At 34.6% G+C, this 25,559-nt stretch overlaps 2 protein-coding genes across 2 annotated transcripts in view; one reads left to right on the forward strand and one right to left on the reverse strand.

The window, feature by feature from the left end:
* The window catches only part of LOC140755020 (G protein-activated inward rectifier potassium channel 3), a 502,832-nt gene that overhangs the window by 328,379 nt on the left and 148,894 nt on the right, over nt 1-25,559 (reverse strand). The window lies entirely within an intron of this gene.
* LOC140755051 (endoplasmic reticulum metallopeptidase 1) lies at nt 444-24,549 on the forward strand. The gene is made up of 20 exons (XM_073090234.1): nt 444-676; nt 6,734-6,811; nt 8,331-8,384; nt 10,058-10,174; nt 10,644-10,824; nt 11,045-11,206; nt 11,832-11,959; nt 12,123-12,221; nt 12,701-12,845; nt 13,891-14,042; nt 14,653-14,797; nt 15,698-15,818; nt 16,636-16,738; nt 17,377-17,569; nt 18,053-18,234; nt 19,443-19,583; nt 20,788-20,990; nt 22,770-22,888; nt 23,355-23,536; nt 24,364-24,549. The coding sequence occupies exons 1-20, from the start codon at nt 626-628 to the stop codon at nt 24,529-24,531; spliced, it is 2,724 nt and encodes a 907-aa protein (XP_072946335.1). The 5' UTR covers nt 444-625; the 3' UTR covers nt 24,532-24,549.

Raw genomic sequence — 25,559 nt, forward strand, 5'->3', positions numbered from 1 at the left:
TGGGTTAACTATAAACGACTAATAAAATGATATTTACAGTAGTGTCATATGTAACAAGAAAAACGCAAGTGTGAGTTTGGAGACAACGGTTCCGATACATTCGCTCGTACTTACCACTTCTACTTGCTTTTCTTTTCTATGCTCTCTACCAAGTGATCTGTATGGTTGTTTGTTACTTAATCATATAATTTTATTAAAAAGTTCCGAATATTTATTTTCTCGTGCTTGTGAGATAAAGCTAGAAACATAATTATGATAAGTTCCAGGTTTTCATATACCATTCTCCTATGTTTTCTAAAATCACCACAGGTTTTAATCAAAAATAAAATTAGAAAATGGATTTTTTAACTACGATGCAGTCAACACTTACATCACGTCAAATCATTTTTGACGTTGTCACTGTCAAGTTTGATTGTCAAATTTGGCAATAATGTCAATTTATTTGTTGCTGTCAGCTGTTGACTTGAAGTTGTCTTTAATTTCAAGAAGTGTAAACTTAGAAACTGTTGATAAAATAAAATGATAAAATCTAATGATAGCTAACAGTCATGAATGTCATGATTCACTATTCCAGATAGTGTAGGAATTTGTAAATTTTTAAATAAGTCTTTAAAAGTTAGTCAAAATGATTAGCGACGAAACGGATACTTTACAACGAAAAAGAGGGATTCAGCCGGTAAGTGCCTAGTTTTAAATTAAGAACAAATACTTCTTAATTCAAGCGATTTGAAATATTCTGCCTTTTTGTTTCTTTAAATTTAAAAAAGCTGAATAGGTTCTACATAATATTTTATTTTGTAAACAGGAAGTAAAAAGTTATGTTCTCTTTTTGTATTTATATTTAATTTTTTTACTTAACTTATATGAAAAGTATCAAATCAATTGCATGGGTTATTTGTAGGTTATTTTTAATAAAAGGATAATTATAATGGGACACATTTACGACTTATTAGTATGCATTTATAGTAGTAAAGACAAGCATTACAAATACTTATAAATAAAGAATGAATATTGATAAACAGAGTTGCTGCTATTATTTGGGCTAGCCACTTCAAATTCAAATCCAAATCCAAAGTTCCTTTAGTCAAAATTGATTCATATTGAACACTTTTTGAATGTCAATCTACCACCACTTCAGAAGGTGTTGTGCTATGGAGAAGAAGCGGCAAAAGTATCTTCATATGTATTCAGATTTGCATCGTTTCCCTAAATCTATACCTGTTTTACTTATATTTGTATTAAACAGCTTAGCTGAATAAGTGCTAAAGTTTTCCCTATTCTAGGATGTAATTTATGACTAATGAAATGTAAAGAGAAGGTTGTTGGTAATTCTTATGTGCTGTAATTAGATAGCACCAAATAAACTGAAGTGAATAATAAAACGCAGTGATAGCCTAGTGGTTAGAATTTTTTTTTTTTTGTTATAATATAGGAGTAGCAGACGGGCATACAGTCCACCTGATGGTAAGTGGCTACTGCCGCCCATGGGCATTTGTGATCATAGGGTTGATAAGATTGGATTATTACCTGAGATCAGCGACTAATGCACCATTACTCCTGAAGACTAAGCTCTTCAAAAAAGTATGTCTCCACTACCAAACCCTTTAAAAGACAGCAGCGCTTAACACTGTTATTAGGCAGAAATAGGTGAGGCACTGGTGCCACTCATATTGAACCACAGAGTTCTACCATCTTCATGGTATGGCTTAAGGTCGTAGAACCCTTTGTGGTTCGACTCCGGCGGCACCACCGCCACACCTATTTCTGCCTAATAACATCAGTGTTAAGCGCTGCTGTGTTCCGTTTTGAAGGGTGTGGTAAGGGAGACATACTTTTTCGAGGCATTCCAGCTTAGTCCTCAGGGGCAGCAGCGCATCTGTGGCCGACCTCAGGTAGGTAGGTAGGTAGGTAGGTAGGTAGGGGTAGGTATATCTAATGCTGTCTGGGGTTGATTGCATGCTCGTCTGCTACTCCTACATTATAAAAAAATGGTAGTGTAAATGTATAAGTGTTTCTTCTGATTAACTGCATAAACCCTAGTCTTAATTAGGTCATGCTCAGTATACTTGAAAATGCAAAATCAGAGATATGTTACACATAACTATAGCTATTTTAGTGCTATATTTACATTCATACTCGTTATCTGATTAGATATCAATACACAAATAGATAAAAATACTCTATACACGATTAACCAGTTTCCTTACGAAAATAGAATGCAGTTATTTTATAAGTTTGACAAAAAATATATTATTACTAGCTGACCCGGCAAACATTGTGTTGCCATATTAAAAAAAAAATGTTAAGGGTGAACAACCCTTATCACTTAGGGGTATGAAAAATAGATAGTAGCCGATTCTCAGACCTATTGAATATGCATATAAAATTTGGTGAAAATCAGTAAAGCTGTTTCGGAGGAGTACGGTAACTAACATTGTGACAAGAATTTTATATATAAGATTATCCTACATTATATTAAATTTTGCTAGCCTAATGCATAGATAAGTATAGCCTCATGTTTATTGTGATTCTATGTGCAATAATTGTATGTTTAGTTTTGTTGTTCATTCACTACACAATTAAAATATTTATTTAATTTTGTATAGGGGTAACTAACAGTAAAATATTTTTACTTTACTAATTAAATTTTATTTGCCCAGTTGCATCCTAATTAGTAAAGACCTTTAATTAGTAATTTATTATATATTATCTTGTATTTATTAGTTTGAGTTATATATTATATTATATTTTTGACTCTTTTTATAAAAGCAATTTTTACGTATAATTTTTTCAACATTTTAATTTTTTTTTAAATTAAGTCTTGCCAGGATTCTTTAGCCATTGGCAAAATATTTTTAACATATTAATCTGTTATGAATTTAGTTTTATGCAGTAAACAGATTGGTGAAGCTGAACCCAAATTAGAATCTTAGACTAATCAATATGTATATTCATTGTATGTATGTATTGAATGTTATTTATTTTTTTAATCATACACTCTAAAAAATGATAAAGAATTCTTAATAATATTTTCTACAAATATTAAAGAATTCTTCAACTGCACATAAAGGTTACACACACTAATATTTTATGACCTTTAGCCATTATTGGCTGGTGAATGCCCTACTCAAATATTACAATTTTTCTTTATGTTTGTCTGTATACCTATAGCTTAGATTACTGTTATCATAAGAATACTTCAGTGTAATGAACTTTCTTTTATTGCTCAAAAATATGAACATAATAAATGAGCATGCGTGAGAAAATAATCCAGTAATTGTGAACAATTAAGATATTTTCCAATTTTGAAGGGCATGTGAACCTTATCAAATCCGTTAATCCTAGGCTTAATCATTTTGTTTTCATTCCTTATTCTCGAGCCTCTTTGTAGCAGCCACCGAAAGATAAACTAACCATAAAAGTCTTAACATTATCAGATAAATATACTGTAGATAAATTTGATGAAAACTTTTTGGATTTTCGCAAGCAGTTTCAATTTTGTTGTCGGTAAGGTATATCGTGAAAAGTGTCAGGATTTGAAAATGGGGGTCGAATATAAATTAAGGGAAGGAAAGAGTTACCCTTCTCGGATTTCGAAGGTAGGAGGAATAAAAATACATTATTTACATTTTTAGATGTTTATCAAAGGCTTAAGTTAAATCCATATTTAAAGTATCATTCAATAATCTATACCAAAATTTAGGAAAGTCGAGACTTAACATTAGGAAAGGTATATTTTTAAACGTTAATATTGTGAATGAAAAAATTAAATCACGTTTTCAAAAGTTGCTTTAAGCTGACTACCTATGTTGACTATTGTTGACCCATCTGGACTGCGGACTAGTGCTACTAGCGAGCCCATGGTCCCGAAAAGGGTGCCCAGAGAAACACCGTGGGGTTTAGCCGGTAGAAGTCCGGCATATCCTCTCCATTGCCCCCAAGACTGAGAGGAATCCATGTAGGATTTCCCCATGTAAAAAAAGCTGACCGGCCATTAGCTACGATCGCTTAAGCAGACTAAAAAATGCCAAAAATTGTATAGGGGTGGTCCACCCCCAGCCTCTAGTCCTGGAGAGCCAGAAATTGTTAAATTTAGTATGCTAAAAATATATAGACATGATTAATTTCGAGCATTGTATTGGTCATTATAAATTACATTTTTTTAATGTGTCTTCTTTCGTCGCTTCTTCTCTATAACGAAACACCTTGCGAAGTGATATAAATATATTGTAAATAATGTACTTTGAATAAAATATTTTTTAATTTATTGATTTGATTCGTGTCAAACTTGATTATTCTGACAGTCACTACCTGTGTTTGCACAAGTCGTAGCAGGGTAGATATACGAACGTTATTAATAATCAATCTATCCAATGCTTTGTCAACCTAAGTTCGATATTTGACAATTACTTCATACTAGAAATAGTTAAAATTCGATCTTTTGTTGCCAAAATTTAGATGGATTAAATATTAATATGTAATGGGCGTTTGGCACGCCCTGTGTCTGTAGATGTAAATAAATTACAGTTTACAAAACTAACAACCGTGCTAAAATCGCTCAAGGAACATCCCTAATCTTGCCGATTCTGATTAAGAGAATGGGACAAAATTATTAAAATAGTGTATTGTCATCAGTTCTTCATAGTTGTTCAAAATTTTGAATTTATTTCACCGTTCAAAGTGGGTCAAAATGGAGTTCAAAGATTCCGTTACATACCTAGATACATACATATAGGTCACGCTAATAAAATCGTGGTAATGACCCTTAAATTACATAAACTAATTTGATAAATAACGACCTTTCAAAACACGTGTCTAATTATTATCTATTGCTATATTATTATCTAAAACTAGTTTTGTCATAGTTTCAACGAATGATTCACCCGAGTCATTTAATTAATCAAACGATAATTGAATTATAATCCCGTTTTAATTCGGAATGTGTAAGTTTGTCTATAATTATTATGGATCGACATTTGTAGATAGTTTTGTTTGTTTTGACTAGCTATATTTTATTCGGCGTTAGGCTGGATATTATATGTGATTTTTATGTGATTTTGTTGGCTGCATCTCCAAAAGTAGATGAACAGATTAAGGTTTCAAAAACACCTGTACACCAAAGCGTTCATAAGTACCGAAACACAACCAGCATCATAATTAGATGAAGTCTTAAAGTTTCAAAAGTAGCTGTACCCTTACCATGAGTTTTACGTTACGTTTACTCAATCCATTATTCTGTTCCGTTTGCTTCAGTAGACTGAGTAAACGTAACAATAAGTAAGTGCTCAAGTCTTTTTGTCTGCCTCACATGTTCGCAAAAAAGAGAGACAAAACATGAAGCGCCATTTTGTCAATTTAGACATTTAATGTTACGTTACTGACACTATAGTTCTGATACAATCAGCTAGGGGCGCTGAATGGAATTTTTATGGGCAATTACGGAAACAAATACCAAAACAGTCATATTTGTCAAAACGTAAAAACTCGTGGTAAGGATACTGAACACTACAGTGTCAAAAGTAGCTGAACCGTGACATATCATATTACGATTAGTGACATTAGCGATTTTGCACATATCGGTGTTCAGCTACTTTTCACGCATTAGTACATTTAATTTTGAAACTATACGATGTTCATCTAATTATGATGCTAGGGGTGTATAGCTTGTCCCTGTAGTCCCGGGACTAGAATAGGGCTACGGTATCCCCTGCCTGTCGTAAGAGGCGACTAAAAGGGGGCTTCCAGGGTTGCGGGCGGCAAGATTGGGAGGTCGAGCCGTCCGGTAAGCAACTCCGGGAAGGACGGCGGTGTGTGTGGTCGCATACCGTCGTAAACACCAGACGGTGTGGCGAGTCCTGGAGTTTACCTGGGTGGAGCCCGAAGGGGCGACGCGTTCAGAGGACTCCGGTTGCGTTCCGTAAGAGATCCCGGAGTACTCTTGGCAACGTAGAGGAAGGCCACCGGGGGGGTTTTAGTGCGGTAAAAATCCCACATAACCCTGCGTCGCTCCCACGGCACCGGGTACCTTTTGAAGGTTTCCCCCTCGTAAATAAAAAAAAAAAGGGGTGTTTAGCTACTGATGAACGTTTGGATGTATACGTATTTTTGGAATTTTGATCTGCTCATCTACTATTGAGGCTGACTGTACCTCTCCCCAACTGAAAGAGACCAGTTTATCTTCTCTCTCTCTCTCTCTTCTCCATTGCAGCTTAGTGTAGGCCAATATTATAATGTTTATTAAAATTTGAATTGGTATTTTGGTTTTAAATTAATTATTTTTTATTAACATTTAATTATTAGGTGTTTTTATACGTGTAACAAAAAGGCAGAATATTTGTTTGTTTTTGATCAGTAAGTATTTTTTTAATATTATACATTATAGTTTTTAAGATATTTGTTCCCCAGACGGATAAGGATTTCTTCTGAGAGACAAAATATAAAAAAATCCCTTAGAAATAAAATCAAACCATTACCTATTTGTATTTTCCTTACTGTTACAATTTGTTGAAAATTTAATATTCGTAACTTGAAACTATCGAATAATCGGATATCGGATAAATTGAAATAAATTTAGATCTATAACCGCATTCGAAAGCATTATAATATTTTTAATATGTTAACTGTATCCAGATCCGCACTTTCATATCCGTAACATCACTATTTTACATAATGTTATATTACATTATATTACGTGACGTCATAAATATAACACATAACACCTTATATATTCCAGGTGAGAGGCATCAGTTACTCAGGAGTCCCGTCGGTGGAGTACGGCGATGACGTCCGGGACGAAAAACCCTGGCAACGGGTTAACATTAGATACCGTATTGCACCCGCTTTCACCATGGATTGGGGGAGGAAACTGTTTATAACCTAGTTTTGATTAGAATCATTTTTGGTTTAACATCTATCTCTGCCCAATAACAGTGTTAAGCGCTGCTAATATTTAAATTCTTCGCGTGTAGTTTTTGTTTCAAATGATTAAGGCATTTTGGAATTTTAGATACGATAATATATATTTATAACAGACTCGCTGACTATCTATTTATCAAATATATATCATATAAAATATAGCCTATTATACTCGTGGATAATGTAGCTTTTGAATGGTGAGAGAATTTTTAAATCGGTTCAGTAGTTTTTGAGCCTATTCATTACAATCAAACAAAGAAACAAAGTTTTCCTTTTTATAATATTAGTATAGATTCATAATGAACCTACGTTAAATTGTGTATTATTGTTATTCTATGTTAAATTGAAATTCAAATGACAATTAATCAAAATTAACCTCGCATAAACTCTTTGGGAAGTGTATCGCTATCGTCCGTTATTAATATTCAATCTATGCTAATTTAGCCTAACCAGGATCGAAATATGCCAATTTTTAGTTTGAAGTAATTAATCGTCAAATGTCAATCTTTAATAGGCAAAACATAAGATAGATTGATATTGATAACGGGCCCATGTCGCATAAAAAACTTACTCTATGTAATTCTAAAACTGTTTCCTTCCCACCAATCTTTTCATTTTACACCGCTTTCATATGAACATTGCACAAATGTTTATTTAATTATCTCACGTAACCTTCACAATTATATCTTCACAATCTGAACAATTTTAAGCCTGGCTTATACAGGGGGTCGAACTTAATTTATTATATTCATATTTACTTAATTATTTTTACGTGGAAATAAACTTTGAATATTCTGAAAAACAAAAAAAATACCGATATAATTATCGTGTCTGGTAATAAAACCCTTAAGGGTGCAGGTTTTTCGCCTCGGCGATATAATATGTAAGATAAAACTAGTGAGAAACTGTCCTTAAAATTTATATTTCCAAATATTCACTCGCATTCGAGAAACTCAGTGTATATACCAGGCTATTTTCACTTATTTTACTGTAAATTACCTTTTTGTTTCATATTTGTGTGTTTTTTTCTTATTTTAACCCTACTTTTACTGTTTTACTGCGTACAAACTGATCTTTCTTAACATTAATTTCATTTTAATCATGTTTTGTTGTTACATTCAGACCTTTCTGTTTTCAATTATTGTTTTGTTTTTGTTTCTTTTATATTTTGTCGTCAGTTTTTTATTAACCAATTTGGTAGAAGCAATCTAATTAATTAAATAACGATATTCATAAGATATTTAACCTGATTTGTCTAATATGTTAGGTCTCGACTTTTATAAAGTAAAGACTTTGTAATATTATGATTTTAAGCTTATATGTGTTCTACAGTCAATATGATAAATATTTACATATTATATTACATTACATACTAAATTCGGATGACTTTATGAGATGCATTTAAATAATTTTAGGTGTTTTACGAAGTGACCAGAAAGGGCACTCATTTGTACGAACCTGTTAGATCTGTGAGTAAAATCTTGGGGTCTAATCTCTGGGTCTCTGTGTTGTGATCGTTTTCTTTGGGATTATCTTTAATATCTTTTGTTTATACCTTTCGTCCTATCTTTTATACATCCTGCTACAAATTAAAGTACAATGAGTGTGGTGTCTATGTGTGCAAGATTCCAATGCATTTGTGTGTGTGAGTGAAATATTCTGCGAAAAAAGTCTATGAATATTATTTGGGTATGTTTTTCTTGTACATTACTTTTTAATAATATGTTGTGTTTATACTTTTGATAATTTTGACAACCTGCGTGGGGCAGAGGGCCTTCATACCGGTCTGTTACAAAACAGGATCCGGGTTTGATCCCCGACAAAGCAACACATAAAGGTCAAATTTAGATTTCTCTGTGTGTTTGTGTATGTCTTTGTGTGTGTCCTCGGTACTAAAAACAGGGATACCTATTGTGGGAATATATATGTGGAAAACGTTATTATTGTTAATGTTTACGTGCAAATTTGGAGATTAAAATATAATACAGTAATCTTGCTTATTAAAGATAACATCGATTTTTCATAAAAACCACCGAACGGCGATTAGCCTCTGATCCGTAAGATCGATGCGTTGATAAACTTATTTTTATTTGCACACTTTTTTGGATTATCTATAATATGACTTTTCATGTTCGTTTTATTTATTTTTTTAGTTAATTAGAGAATTTGCACAGTAATGACACATTGGGGAGTTTTGATCAATCGTCGATCCCTTCGATCGACGACGATCGATTGTCGATAAAAACGATCTTTGATTGAAACGTTCTCGATCGATCATGTCTATCGAAAAACGACATTAGTTAACTATAATTAATTTTTGTTTACTATTTTTGAACGGCTTATGTACTAACAAGTGTCGAAGTTGATGTGCACACTGGCAATTTAGTAATGTAAGTGTGACTATACCTACCTTAGGTATAGCCCGCGTAAAACTGCTAGTCCTCTCTGAATATAGAAACGAGTCGCGTCGCAATAGCAAAATGTAGATATTAGCGGGACGAAGACAGCGCGGGACCTCCCGGCACCCTCCGCTGCCCGCTCTCGCCCGCGCATACATAGCTACGCTAGTGTGCCGTTCTGTTACGGAGTAAGTATTTGTAACAACTTCAGAGCAGACTAGAAGTTTGACGCGGACTATAATTTTTTATTCGATAAGGGGTGGGTGGGGCGTTGGTAAAATTTGCTGTGGTGGAAGGGTTATTGGAGTCTTTTTTGATTGTTTTTTGAAGTAGTTTTTGGTATAATCATTTTATTAACAAAATCAATATTAACTAAGTATCTGTTCTTACCTTCACAATCACGTACATAATCATGTGTACTAACTTTTACATTTTTGTTTAATAATAGTAAATGTTATAATAACAAATTTAGTTAAATTGTAAATTATTTTTTTATATTGTTTTTAATTTTATTTTTGTTCTTTAAATTTAACTTATTTATTTTTTATTTTCTTTCAAATGTAGTTGTAACAGTTTTAAAGAAGAAGTGTTATTGTTAGTTTTAGTTACTCACCTTGGAAAAAAATCTTCAAAATAGTTAAATCTTTACCGTAAACAATAAAGTTAATTCTAGGAGGCAGGAGGAGTAGGCATACATTTTAGTACTTTTATAACACTGTTCTAACAGTTATTACAAATTTTAGGTGCCCGGTACCTTAATAGTGGTACTGTTAGGCGTGTACCTCTTGTTTGGGTACCTCACTCAGCTAGTTGAGGATGGTATGCCCAGGGTCATCATGGATAATGAGGTGACGAGAGATGTAAGTATTTTATATTGGACCGATCTTATTCAAATACTGTCTGTATATAAGTTTGTGTTTTGTCTACTAGAAATCGAAATTTGACTGTTTGTTGTAGGAAGAAATTGTCAAAAATCGATTCTTGGTAGGCAAAACGTTAGATAGATTGATTATAAGTAAGGGCGTAAATGTATTAAGCTATTTAGGCTGTATTACAGTTATGATTTTTAAACGTACACAACTTTATTTATGCACTAATTTTTACCCGCGGCGTCGCTCGCGGGCAGAGGTCGATGACAGAATTTGTTTTTATCTACAAAAACAATACTTTTAAGGCATAAAATAAACCTTATATCCTCTTCTAGACCCTTGATAATGTGTCTGCAATTTCATAACAATCGGTTAGGTAGTTATGGCGTGAAGTTTATCAAATGAACAAACAAACTCACTCGCATTTTTAATATTAGTTGGCATTTTCAATTTCCTCCAGAATTTTGACACATTTAGCGAAGAAGCAGCTAAGAGATATCTGGATCAAATCCTGGGGAATCAACCGAGGGTGGCTGGCACCAAGTATCACCTGGAGAAGACAGTGGATATGAAGAATGTAGTGGACACCATAGCCAGGGAAGCCACTCTACCTGTCCATACTGATTGGCAGCTGGTCTCAGGTACTTACCAAGTAGTTATCAGACAATTCTAAGGTCAGACAAGCTAAGGGTCAGGGATGTTTATAAGCACCGCACCTCACCTCACCTTCTTAGCATAGCCGAGAAAAACAATTTAAAATGCAAAATAACAAAACAAAAACCGCGCAATAATTCTCAGCGCTCGGACCCTTATATACTTATTCCTTTATGTAAGTCTTCATTTTCATGTAACCATTTTCAGGCGACTACTGGTTGCAGTTTAGCACACCCCACGTAAACTGCTATCAGAATCTATCCAACATCGTAGCAGTCTTGGAAGGGGAGGCGGGCTTCTACCCCAACGGGACTATTGGAACTTCACTGCTGGTCAACTGCCACTACGATTCTGTACCCTATGCTATTGGTAAGATATATTTTGATAATCAAGAAATATCAAAATTACCTATAATGAATACGAGTGGCCCTAGTGTACTGCCTTGTGCAACTCCTTAGAAAATTATTTAGCTGTTTATTATTTAGTATTTTAATGTTTTTAAATTTTTTTTGCTAAATGCATCACTAAAATTCATGGATGGTAGAAATAATATAACTACGAAGAATATATTCATGAGAAAATCTTTATGCTTGAGAGTTTTCTCCTCACGAAATAAGAATTGTATTGATTGCATCTACTAACTTGGTGACTGTTGGCTAATAAGGAAATTATGATGTGGCATGTAAACTAAATATTAAATGTTATTACTACCCGAAATCCAAATAAAAAAACGAGTTTTCAACCGCGTTCTACAAGTGTCATTACATTCAGTCTTACTTCAGCAGCGGCGATAGACGGTCGTGTCGCAAGCGCATAAATTACAAACATAATATTTCTTTGAGTTCCCAACCCTCTCAATGCCGTATTGCTCATAAGTAAATTAAAAATCCATAACGTCTTGGGAAGTATCAGAAACAAAAAATATTTGCTAAGACCCTTATGGTCAAATTCTAAACATAACAATGGGAATGATACTAGCCTCTGATTTTTACAGGTGCCTCGGATAACGGCGTGTTTTGCGCCATAATGGCGGAAACTCTCAGTAGATTGTCAAAACGGACGACTAAATTTAAACACAATATTGTGTTCCTTTTCAACGGCGCTGAAGAAAATCCGTTACAGGTATGCAACTATGCACTCTAAATTATGTGTTACGTAACTTTATTAAGATTTGAATTATCATAGTTCTGTTTGCTCGCTCTTTTTCTATAGTGTGCGATGGAAATACATAGATATTTTTTTATTTCTGAAATAATATAAGTATTTGTATTATATTGGATTTCAGGCGAGTCATGGGTTCTTGTATCATCCATGGTCGAAAGGTTTAACAAATGTCGTCAATTTGGATGCTGCCGGCATGAATGGGAAAGCTAACGTTTTTCAGGTAATACTAATGATTTATAACTATTTATGTAGAGAAACTAACAAGTAAGTTAGCAGCCAATCTGGTGTGTTAATTGATGGTGGTTTTTAATGAATATTAAGTGATGTATAATAAGGATTTAAGTAGCAAATGACTTTGCAGTTTACTTCATGCTGTATTCTGGTTTGAAACATACGATAAGGGAGATAAATTTATAGTAGGTGTTCCAACTTAGTTCTTAAGGATAGCAATACATGTGTACCTGACCTTAGGTTGAACTTTAACTCTGTCTGGGGTTGACTACAGGATTACAGTGGCCACTTACCATTGGACTAACTATGTACCATCAATAGTATAATAAGAAAACAATAGATAACTTTACTTTAGAAAACTTCGATAGCATGATTCAGAATGGGTGCAGCGCCATCTCTTATCAAATTGCGAAATCTCACAACATTATTTTTTACTAATAATACGATGAATCCATTTTTGAATCCCAGGTAACAGATCCGAGACTCCTAGCGGCGTATAAGCGTAGGACCAGCAAGCCCAATGCTCAGGGAATAGGAGAGTTTTTGTTTGCCTCTGGGATTATTCCTTCAGATACCGATTTCAGGATATGGCGGGATTTCGGACATATACAGGGTGAGTTTGTGTATGTAATATACGCTATGAATATATATTTATAGTATGGTAAGGAATTTAAATAATATATAAAATATTACTCTTTTTTTGGGCTAAAAATTAGGTGTCCATTAATCACGTGAGGCGTTTAGGGGGAGGGTGTTGAACTGAATCACTAATCGTAACTAATGAATGCCTCCTAAGATAATATTTTTAATAAACTGTTTGTATCATAAAGTACTACCCGCGATTTGTATAATAAATGTGACATGCAACCCGTCTGTCGACTCGAGTCAGTCTTACACCGGCAGCGGTGAGAGACGGACGTGTTGCAAGCGTACGAATATGCATCGGAAACGTTCAAACATAAAAAAAAAATGTGAGCCGTCACGGGACGCCTGGCAGATGTGAAACATCGACATTATTTTGTAAAAGTAATATGCAGAAAAGAACATATTGTGATAGGAACTAAATATGTCATAATGATAAAATAAAATATTACGATTGCGCATGGCGCCACACCGTACACACTACTGCATATAGACTGATCGTCGCCACGGCATGCGTCGCCACGCCAGAAATCTGTTTTACGTGCGGCTATAGATGTTTCATATCAATAAGTGTGGCGGTGGTGCCGCCGGAGTTTGGCGTTCATTAATGATACCAAAAATGACAGATTCCGCTTCAATATCAAATTATCAAGTAGACTACGACTAGGATTTCATATAGCCCTTTAATACCACACATATGGGCCCATAATTTTACCACCTTCAAACCTATAATGGTAATATTAGTGTACAATTATAAGGGTATATTTTTAATTAAAATACTCTTTAAATTATTTAATGTCAATAACAGTCTATTTAATTGCTGCTGAGTAGCAATCGAGCGGGAAACTACATAAAAAGAAAGAGAGATATATTGTTTAGAGAACAAGATGTTATAGAATGGATTATCAAAGAAAATAAATAATGGAGCTGTTAATGATTTTTTTAGTGTATAAAATAGTCTTTCAGGAATAATCAGCCTACACAATTTATATATTTTTTGTTGTATCTACCCTCAGGTGTGGACATAGCGTTCGTGAAGTGGGGCAACGTGTACCACACTCGGTACGACCATCCTGATCTATTGAGAGCGGGTGTCATCCAGTGTGCGGGGGATATGTTATTGGGATTGGTTGCGGAGCTGGCTGACATGGACCAACTGCAAGAGAAGGTATGATAATATAATATAGATAGCAGTATAGATAGGTTTATAATTTAGATTCAGCTGTGCGAGATATGGCCATATGGTATGGTTAGATAGCAGTGTCGATAGGTAGATAGTTGGAGGTTTAAGAATGAGATTCTAGGTACGAATCTCTAATTTATTAAAGTTATGTAAGGAAAACATTTTGAGAAAGCCTATCGTAAGTTATAAAAAATATATGTTGTCAAACGTCTTGTGAAATTTACTAATTGCACTGAGATATTGTACGGTCTATGCCCAAATTCGCTTCATCTTGACAGATCTCTACCCAGTAGTGAGACACTATGCGTTGACGATTATGTATAGTCATTTCTATTAATCGTGAATGTTGGAAATATAGATTCGAACTATGTATATTTCTATGATTACGCAAATTCGCCAAAAAAATAATAAGTGTGTTGTGGAGAAAGAAAATGAAAGAAAGAGTGGATTTGTTTGTTCAAAGAAGAATGTTTTAAGTTTTATTCTGTTTTATTACAAGGTTCTCAAATTTTATAAACAATATTTTGATATACTAATATATATAATTGTATATAATATATATAATTAACTAAAACCCTTCTCAAAATAATTCCAGATAGCCCCAACCTCAGCGATATACTACGACTACCTCAACTGGTTCCTGGTGACGTATTCCCTACAAGCGGCCATTGCTGTTGACGTCATCGTTGCATTGTTAGGACTGCTGTCTGTGACGTACTATGTCTGGCTTGTTGGGTTCCGTGAGTATATTTATATTATATTAAAACCCTTCTCAGAATGTATCCCGAGTAGCGCAAAAGAGTAGTCAGTATACTACTTAATGAAATGTACCCATACTACATGACCCGTTCGAGGGGAGTGGGATGTCTTTAAAAATACCATCACGCAATCAATTATGTCTAGAAAAATCTCGCGCTTTTTCGAGCTACGATTATATTCAAATATACCGCAAATTCACAAGTGGCAACACTGACGCACGCAAAAAATATTTAAACCATACTTCTAAATTACTACGTGAAAACTCGAGGTAGGGGGTCTTAGCAAATAATATGGATGGTCGCACATGGTGAAAGTAAAATTACGTAAGAAGAAACACCTCAGGTAATAAATGGACACACCAAAATCTAAATATATAATATAATCATTAATCATATTGTATATTATATTTATAACTGTTAAAATATAGGATCGTGAAATACTTTAAATAATAAAATCTTATTTTCTTAGCTCAGACACATCTTTATTTCTCTAAATATTTGACAAGAAGAATATATCAGAAAACATTACCAAAGAGTTTCGTAACCTATAACAATACTTTTTGGATATAAAGATTATAATATTTACTTATTTACAACAATAACCTTTCATGTTATCGGTAATGCTCAAATAATACCGACGACCCGCGTGGCGGAGCGGTCACCGTACCGGTCTGACGTGCAGAGGGTCGCGGGTTCTATCCCCGGCCAGACAGATATCTGAATGATGAATTTAGATTTCTGTTTCTGGGTCTGGGTGTTTGTGTATTTGTCAATGTGTGTGTGCATGGCCCCCACGACACAGGGAATCCTAGTGTGGGGCTGTGAGTGTAGAAAGCGTTTATTTTTATTTTTAATAAAGAAGTTTTCCTATCAATATTACAGGGATGTCGAGTGTGCAAGAGCTGTGTTTAGCGGCGTTGGGTAGACTGGCCGCTATGATAATGGGCTTTGGTGTGGTCGCCATATTCACGCTGCTAATGGTCGCCACCACTGTGCAGATGAGGTACCAGACCTACTATTTATATAAATAGAACTAAATGTGTAGGTAGAAAGGACAGGGTTGATGATGTTAACGAAACTTTATTTTCAAGAGCTTACTTTGTCCATCGTTTTAAACGGACTGACTCGTTTGAAGGGTGTGGTAAGGGAGACATACTTTTCCGAAGCGTTCCAGCTTAGTCCTCAGGGGTAGCGGCGCATCTGTGGCCGACCTCAGGTAGGAATATCTAATCATATCTGGGATTGATTACAGATGTCCATGAGCGGCAGTAGCCATTTACCATCAGGTGGACTGCATATTCGTCTTCTACTCCTATATTATAAAAAAGTCCTTTAACAAAATCAATTGTATGTTAAAAAATACAAAAATAAAAGAGGAAACTAAATCATAAACTAAATATGTAGGTATTATCCCACATTTATGTCTGCATTATTATAGGAATCTAGAGTGATTGGTCTGCTTTGGCACATTTGGTAAGAAAAATCACAAAAACGGAGAAAGATAGATACAAATAGGCAAAAACAGAGAAACAGATTTTGTTTTACATTATAAATATATTATTGTTAAATATAGAAAAAAAAACAAATGAACATGATATTTATATCATGGTAAGTGGCCAAAACTGCCTAATGTCTGTAATAAGGTCATATAGGATTATAATCCCACCTAAAGTGTGGCCAAAGATTCCTTGCTACCCTTGAGAACTAAATCGAAAAATATTCACATCCTTTCAAACCAGATCGCAACGCTGCTGATATAAGACATAAATATTATAATTCATGAAAGAAATATTAATGAATATCTACTATCTTCTCTTCAGATATCTGTCAGAGCAATGGATAGTGGTGCCATTATACTGGGTGCCGTATCTGGTGGGAGCGGTGACCACCGCACACGCGTTCGATGCCTGGCGAAGCAAAAAGGTAAAGTATTTTTTGAAAATAGAAGTAACAATTGTTCCTGTCGCAGGAGATAGCAGTGTTTATTAAGTAATGAAACATTTGATTATATGACGTTTCGTTTCATTAGGTTCCGTTTCGACAGACGGGCGGATAAAAAGACAGACGAACATACATAGAGACTATTTCATAGATAGGTGAAGAAATATATGTTCTAAAACCCTTCCTATAATTTCCTATCATTTAAGTAAGCGTAATATTTTTAAGACGAAAACAGCCATATTAAAATTATGCTATGCCACGAAAATATGTGTTAACATAATAACGATATTTAGGAGATAGTAGTGTTTATAAAGTAACGTAACGTTTGGTTATGTGACCTTTCGTCTCATTACATTCAGTTTCGTTGCGTTACGTCCCGTTACGTTACGTTTCATAACATTACGTCACCGAATCATTTTCTTCCTTAGAGTGATAGATTTTTAGAACGAAAACAGCCAAATTAATATTATGCTACGTTACGAAAATATGTGTTAACGCGTAATAATAACGATATTTAGGAGATAGTTTTAGTTGTGCGACGCTTCGTTTGGTTACGTTCCGTTATGTCCCGTCACGTTACGTTTCATAACATTACGTCACCGAATTATTTTCTTTCCTAGAGTGGTTTAAACCGTTCAATCCGCACACTACAAGCGATGGCAGCGACTCGTCTCCTCATGTCAGTGACGCTGCTTGTGCTGAGCTGCATCAGCTCGGTGGCCACCCTGCGGTACAGCATCACTGTGCCGCTGTTCCTCATGTCGGTGTTGGCTTGTGTGTCTCTCACACTCGTGCGGTATGTCCGGTTGCAAGGTGAGTTGGTTGGAAATATCCGTTGTTAATAATCAATCTGTCCAATGTTTTGTATGCTAAAGATTAGCATTTTACAATTTCTGCTTACTAAATTGACAAGTTTTGTTTTTGGTAGGCATCAAGTATAAGTTAGAATGTCTTAGATAAGCATATCGCTCTTCGAAGCACTTGAGTAGTATTTTTATCTGCACGACTAAAGGTTTTACTATTTTCATATCTCCATCAATACTTAAAAGTGACGTGAAAATATGAGGTTTACTTGATGACGCCACGAATCAGTTAAAAAAATGTTGTAATTACACATTATGTACAAAAATTTAATAATAATAATAATTTATTATTCTATTATTTATTTTGTAGTGTGAAGCTAAGGTGACCTAATTTACGTTAGTTATAATAAAGCTGTACTCGAGTAAATTCTTTTCAATCGAATAATTATTCACATCACTATAATTTATAAATATATTTTTGTTCATTTCACAGCCTGGCAACACTTACTCCTAGAGATGCTATTCTCCCTGCCGAGCGTGATGTTCCACATGTCTCTATCGTTACGTCTGAACGCCATCCTGCTGCCCACCATGGGCCGCACCGTCACCAGCTCACCGGACTACATGGCCGCCCTGGTCAACGTGGGACTGGCCGTATTAGTGTCCTCCACTGTGGTGAGCACACACACACACACACACGCAAACACACACATACGAAATACCACTTACAACTTAATTCAGGAATTACTTAATAAAAGTTAGTTACAATAAAAGTTATAGACACAAAACTAATGATCTTTTAAGGTTTTAGAATTTGGCTATAGCGCGCAGCGACCAAGATTTAATTGACTTTAAATCAACGCGATATTAGGAATAAGGTATTTTAACTGATTAGGCATTTTATAGTGTGGAAAACCACCGCATTGAAGGTTTGGTGATCCAGCACTATTACAATGGACATAAGGGTCATAACAGCACGTACACACCCTCAACATCTACATACATACACACAAACACACACAAGCGCTATGACCGTGCGCAATTATAAATATAAAAAAAAACACATGCAAATGCTCTCTTGCACTCACACACACACACACACACACACTGATTACATACGCACGAGATTTAGATAATTATAAATATAAACATTAAACGCATATGCAAATGTTCGATTGCACTCGCATCCGGTCACGCCTATATACACAATACACACCCATACCAGCTCACGCGCATGTACATATTGTTAGCGTATTTTGAATAATTATAATATGTTAACGTATTTTTAATATTAATTACACTATAAGATGCTATTCTTTACTTTCAAGTATTGTTTTAAATAAAGTATGGTGATTGATGAAACTAGCTGGTTGTCAATAGTCGCCACTTTGTGGCGCCAGTGAGCGAGTTGACATTAATATTTGAGAAAGACGGTGACTTAAACATACGAATAGAAGTTGATCTGAGCAATTCGGGTAATGGTTATGTGATAAAGTGTTTTCCTGAACTGATCCTTACAATATGTATGCGCGCACATACGTTTCTCACCTAGAAATTGTATTTTTCCTGACTTGTTTATCTTAAAACACGTGTAGAGACCCTCATAAACACATGCATAAAAACTCACAAAACTGAGCACATGCGAAAACGCACAAATTTTAAACATACAAATATGTGTTCGTACACACACGCATTCATATGGCCACACGTGCGTATTTTATATTCGCGCAATAAACGAAACAAACACGAAAAAATCAAACTTTTACTCACACATAATTTGAAACAGATGGAACAAAAACTTTTTTTATTTAGGTATCTTAAGTAACAATTATGTACAATTATGTAACAATTATGTACATTAATATATTATATACTTGTTTCAGTCGGGAATCGAACTGCTATTCTCTCGCAGACGGCTATGGATCCCCGTGATAGCGGTATCAGCGATATGCGTGATCATCATGTTCATCCCCCTGCACCCTTACAGGGACGACGGCACCGCTACCCAGAGGCACTACTGGTTTGTGAGTGACCAATACGACTAAATAAATAGATTGATACTTAGTAAAAAATAACATTGTTAATTTCATGTTTAATACATGAAATTAATGTGTGTTACAATGGTGGCAGAATATGTGTTACATCGGTGCGCGAAAATGTTTCTAACGCGCCAAAAATATATAACTTATGTCCTTATAAATTAATGTAATAAAATGTACGATGAAATCTTATTTCTCTACATTTTAAATTATTGAGTTACTTTGTAGAGTATGATAGTAACTTTTATTAACAATTTTAATTTGATGAATTTGTATGCTTACTATACGAGTATTTTCTTAAACTGTAACTTTATTTAATGTTTATTTAAACAGCGATCATTATATTAGACGGCGTTGAGCGTTCCGATGTAACACATACTTTATTTGTAGGTTTTATTTTCGTACTGATAGAATTATTTGTGGTTCAATTCCGAATATTATAAAAAAGTATTTTCTTTTTATAATATTCGGAAATTTATTATAAAAAACGCATCAGAAAATAACTTCAAAAACGTTCGAAGAAAGTAAGTTAAGTTGGTCCTTTAGACGACCACGAAGGATTGTACGACCATAACTTACAAAAATGTATAATTATGTATTTCTGTATATTTGTATGATTTATTAAAATTTGTAAAAATAATATGGGTACCAGGAGTGAATGTGTTACCAAGTCGAAAATGCACACTTTTCATTGCAGCTATTTGGTCGAGAGTTATTTAAAAATTTACAATTGTGTTGTACTTAGGTAATTTACCTATGTATTCACTTCGAAGGCGAATCGGCGAAGTTGGAAGAACCCTTTGTGGTTCGACTCCGGCGGCACCACCGCCACACCTATTTCTACCTAATAACAGCAGTGTTAGCGCTGCTGTGTTCCGGTTTGAAGGGTGTGGTAAGGGAGACAGACTTTTCCGAGGCGTTCCAGCTTAGTCCTCAGGGGTAGCGGCGCATCTGTGGCCGACCTCAGGTAGAAATATCTAATCCTATCTGCGGTTGATTACAGATGTCCATGGACGGCAGTAGCCACTTACCATCAGGTGGACTGCATGCTCGTCTGCTCGTCTGCTCTTATATTATAAAAAAAAAACTTCATAAATTAAACAATCCTAATGTTACATAACATATAAACCTATATAACATATAACATTGTAATTACGTCTCAAATATATGAAGTTTCAATGTTTTTCAGCACACAGACATAATAACATACGACGCACAAAACCGTCCGCTAGAACGAACTTCAGGTGTATTGGTGACCAAACACGATGCCTACACGATAGAGTCGACGTTGGCTGAGCTGCGAGCGAGCGAACACACGCTGAACACTAGGCGGGACTTTAAGGAGGATTGCGAACGATACGTGTATTGTAACCTGCCGCTGTATAGAGCACGGTTCGGATTGTTTTTGTACGTTTTTTTTACTTTTTTTTTATTTTTTGGTTGTTTGTTTGTTTGGGTTTTTGTTTGTTTTGTTTGATTGTTTGTTTTGTTTGTTTTGTTGTCTGTTTTTGTAGTATTTGTACCTGTTTGAAATCTTTCTTCTTTGTTCATAATTATGCTTTCTACTCACAGTCCCATACTAGGTTTCCCTGTGTCGTGGGTGTCATGGACACACATAGACAAATACACAAACACCCAGACCCAGAAACAGGAATCTAAATTCATCATTTGGATATCTGTCTGGCCGGGATCGAACCCGGGACCCGTTTCGCGTCCGACCGGTATTATGACCGCTCCGCTACGCGGGTCGAAATAATTTGTCACAAATTTCCGGAACTCCTCGAAAGTCAGCGTCACATGTTTCTGAATCACGCTATCGAAGTTTTTTCAACATGTGGCTGTCGATGCAAAGCAGTGATAGCCTAGTGGTTAAGAAATGCGGCCTCTTGATCGAGAGGTCCGAGGTTCAAATCCCAGGCACACACCTCTGATTTTTCAAAGTTATGTGCGTATTAGAAGTTAATTATCACTTGCTAAAACGATGAAGGAAAACATCGTGAGGAAACCTGTATACCTGAGAATTCTTAAAAAAAAAAGTTTTCAAAGGTATGTGAAGTCTACCAATACGCACTTGTCCAGCGCGGTGGACTATGGCCTAATCCTTCTCCTCCTGAGAGGAGACCCGTGCCCAGCAGTGGGACAGTAATGGGTTGCTGATGATGATGATGTGGCTGTCGAATTACAATTCCACAGAAAATATGACCTAGTCCACAGAGAGATTTGCTATTCCTTAAACCTAATTGTTCTTTGTTTACTCATTTGGGTTTCACTGTTTTATCATTTTTGTTAGTAATTCATTTGTTTCAGTGTTTATTTGTTCTTGGATGTACTTGTACGATTGTACGATATTGGTTGATTATAGAAATGTACGAATTTAATTTCAAATGTGGTGACGTAGACCTAAATATATTTTGAACCTGGTATAAAGATTAGTAAAGATTACTCACTCTTAACAAGAAAATGTAAGCAGTTTTGAGAATTGAAATACTTGCGTAAAAAAGTTTTGCCACGTCTCCGTGCTAAAATGTCCCTAAAATATTTAAATTAATTATTTACTTATTATGTAAATTACTCAGTATTACTTATTTATTCGTAAATTTCCTCTAAAAATGTTTTTATTTGTCAAGAATTCAAAAAAAGAACTTACTAATAAGCCGTTTGTGGCTTCATTCAATTTCAAGGCGGCGAAGTATCTTTACTAATCTATGCCTGGTGTTTATATTATCTTTCTGTCATAATAGGACTTATGTTATAGAAAGTCTTATGTGATAAAAGTTGTTCATTTTTGTTATTTTTGTTTGTATCTATTTGTTTGTTTGTATTGTGGTATTTTTATCAATTATTTTCTTTTGTTTTTTTTTTTATAACCTTTGTAATTTCCATCGAATGCCCAAATGTTTTAAGTCTAATTCCTTGATTTTGTTTTTTTTTTTGTGAATTTTGAGTTATCGAAAATGTTTACATAATTACAACAAAGCAAATATTTTTAAATCTTATTAATCAGTCAACATCATATTAACATTGACTCAAAGTAGGTGTGTGTATCTCAAAGTGAATGTGTCTTAATCTTAATTATTTATATTTGTAATGAATATTGTGTATGTATTTATGTTCTCATTGTGAATGTCTTCATTTTTCATATGAATAATAATTTGATTGTATGGCTTACAGGAAAGACGGTCTGTTTATATATATGGACGGTCCCGCGCCCTTCCAACCGCCTCCGACTCTGCTCGTGACGTCACGATCGTGTGTCGGTGAACTCTGTACTTTGCAGTTTTCTATGAATGGTAATTATGCTTTTATTATATATTTTTATCTAATACATTAGTATAACTGTTGTTTGTTAATAGTATACAGTTTTTAAATTTGCACTTGATACTCGTGGTCGACTGCGATTAATGAGAAAAAGAAGTAATATTTCAAGTAATCTTTTAATTGTAAATGTTGTCTATGTGAAATAAATAGATACAATATCAAACAAATATTATGAGCATTTTCCTTTAGTTAATCAACGATGCGATAATCTTGTACTTTTTTTGTTTCTTAAATTCATTTGATAAGAATTTAGCTAGAAAGCTAAGTAAATAGATTTTTTAAAATATACATATTTTGACTATTCTTTATAATTTCAAATTTAATTATGTGAACACATACAAAATTTCATGTTTGTACCATGTTTCATGTTTGTAATCTATTTTTTATTATTGGTTTTATGTGTTTTTAAGTATTAAAAAAACTTTTTTTTATTCCCAGGCCCCGCCCACAACACAATCACGATCTGGCCGCGCACTAGCGTGAACCTAACACAGTGGACGTTCGATTCCCCGTTGAAGCACACCTTCATACAGAACAACCGACCGGTATACGTCATCATAGAGTCCACCGCTACATATAGCGAAGTGTTCGCGCCTTTGGAGTTCACACTGTCTTTCATTGTAAGTATTTAAGGTTATATAAGTATATTTATGATATTCTAGTGCGTACTTATAGTTATTTTGAAGAAACATATTTATTATTATATTATATATTAAAAATATTCTTCAGCTCGATAATATTTTATTCACTTCTATTTTTATAACATAGGAGTAGCAAACAAGCATGCAGTCCACCTGATGGTAAGTAGCTACTGCTGCCCATGGACACCTGTAATCAACCCCAGATAGGATTAGTTATTCCTACCTATTCCTCCTGAGGAGGAACCTAAGCTGAAACGCCTCGGATAAGTATGTCTCCCTTACCACCCCCTTCAAACCAGAACACAGCAGCGCTTAACACTGCTGTTATAACAGAAATAGGTGTGACGGTGGTGCCGCCGGAGTCGAACCATAGAGAATTCTACCACCTTTAAGTTCTATTTAAATATCAGTCACCGAACTATATATTTTATAAACAGCCAGTAATATAGATTTTACAAAAAATAGATACCAAAAAGGATTACAATAGCACTAACGTGCATTATTGATAAATCATTAATCAATTAACAATTACTTTTAATAATTAATTGCAACAAATTACTGATTGACTATTATGATCTTTGGTAGGCGGGAAATGGATAGATTAAATATCAATGACAGGCATAAATATTTCTCTATTTAACTTTCAGAGCAGTTTAACGTTTTTTTCATATCACTCGTTCAAGATCAGCGATACAATATAAATATCATAAATATTTTTCTATTTAATTTTCAGAGCAAAAAACTTCTTTTCATATCCTTTCAAAGTCAATGATACAATATTTAAAGATTATAAATATTATTCGCAGGTGCCTCTATCTCTACAATCGCAGCCAATAGCCGATGTCTCCCATCACGCTCATAAGATCCACCATCCTGAAGACTATACAGCGAACTACCGAGCTCTAGTCGAATCCATGCCCAAATACTTCAATATAGCCTCCTTCATGACTATCAGGAGTAATTATGTTGTGTAGTTCTGTATTGGGATAAGAGATGGATGATTGACATTTATATAATTGACATTTTATATAATTAATTGATTGATTGATTTATAATTAACTGATTGACATTTTATATAATTAAGAACATAATGAAAAACATTTAAACTTTATTTCTATTATAAAAACTTCAAAACTCTTAGGTTGCTTATCAACAACTTGTTTTTAATTACTTGGAACATAGCCTGTTGTCTAACATTTTGAAAATATTATACATGGACAAAAATATTTGGATCACACTTACTCCACAGTAAAAAAAATACGTGTGGCACTCGGAGACTGCCGCGGTAAAGCTATTGCATAGCATTTTTTATCAACTTATGCAATTACAATTATATATTTATTTTATTTATGCAGTATGCAAAAAGTCATTAACCCGTCAACTGGCGTGTGCGCCCCGGGGCGCATAGATCGCTACTAAAAAGTATCACCGCTGTGCCGGTCGGAGTGGGGGGTGTTAAGTTTTTTCGTTACGGAATTTCTGGTTTCGGTCTCCACGCTCAAGGCCCGCGATAGAAGCTATGCAATAGCTTAATAAAAATAAAGAACATTTAGACAATAAGTAGTTCATCGCGCCATAAGGAGAATAATTAGGCTTTATACACCTTTTACAACAGCGGTCGGTAACCTTTTAGCAAACAAAGGCCACTCAGTGGCAAAATAAACTAAAGGCGGGCCGCACTGCTAATATAAACCCCAGAAGCCGAATATACCTGTATAATTCATAAAATCCCATAGAAAAAATGAAATCCATAGAAACTCTTCAAATTGTTAAAACGTACAGGATTTAATTAGTACACGTAATGTAATTCATTACGTTTATACTCGTAGCTAAAAAATATGGAATTTAAATGGAAATTAAAATTACTACTACTCGGTCATTTATTGTTTATTCGCGAGCCGAGCGAAGCGCGTTACACACTATTGACTATAGGGTTGCTTGCGGTTGGTTCATGCATTTATTTTGATATTATTGGGACTTATTTACAAAACATTAACGGGCC

This window comes from Epargyreus clarus, unplaced genomic scaffold (genome assembly GCF_041222505.1).
Source record: "Epargyreus clarus isolate Ecla_fem2 unplaced genomic scaffold, WU_Ecla_fem_2.2 ptg000032l, whole genome shotgun sequence".
NCBI lineage: Eukaryota > Metazoa > Arthropoda > Insecta > Lepidoptera > Hesperiidae > Epargyreus > Epargyreus clarus.

What these genes read in the sequence shown, in the direction of transcription:
- LOC140755051 (XM_073090234.1), top strand. Translation starts at nt 626, where the DNA reads ATGATTAGCGACGAAACGGATACTTTACAACGAAAAAGAGGGATTCAG. An exon ending in CTGAAGAAAATCCGTTACAG is followed by an intron (nt 11,960 to 12,122) that starts GTATGCAACTAT and finishes ATTGGATTTCAG; the next exon opens with GCGAGTCATGGGTTCTTGTA. An exon ending in GCGGTATGTCCGGTTGCAAG is followed by an intron (nt 17,570 to 18,052) that starts GTGAGTTGGTTG and finishes TTCATTTCACAG; the next exon opens with CCTGGCAACACTTACTCCTA.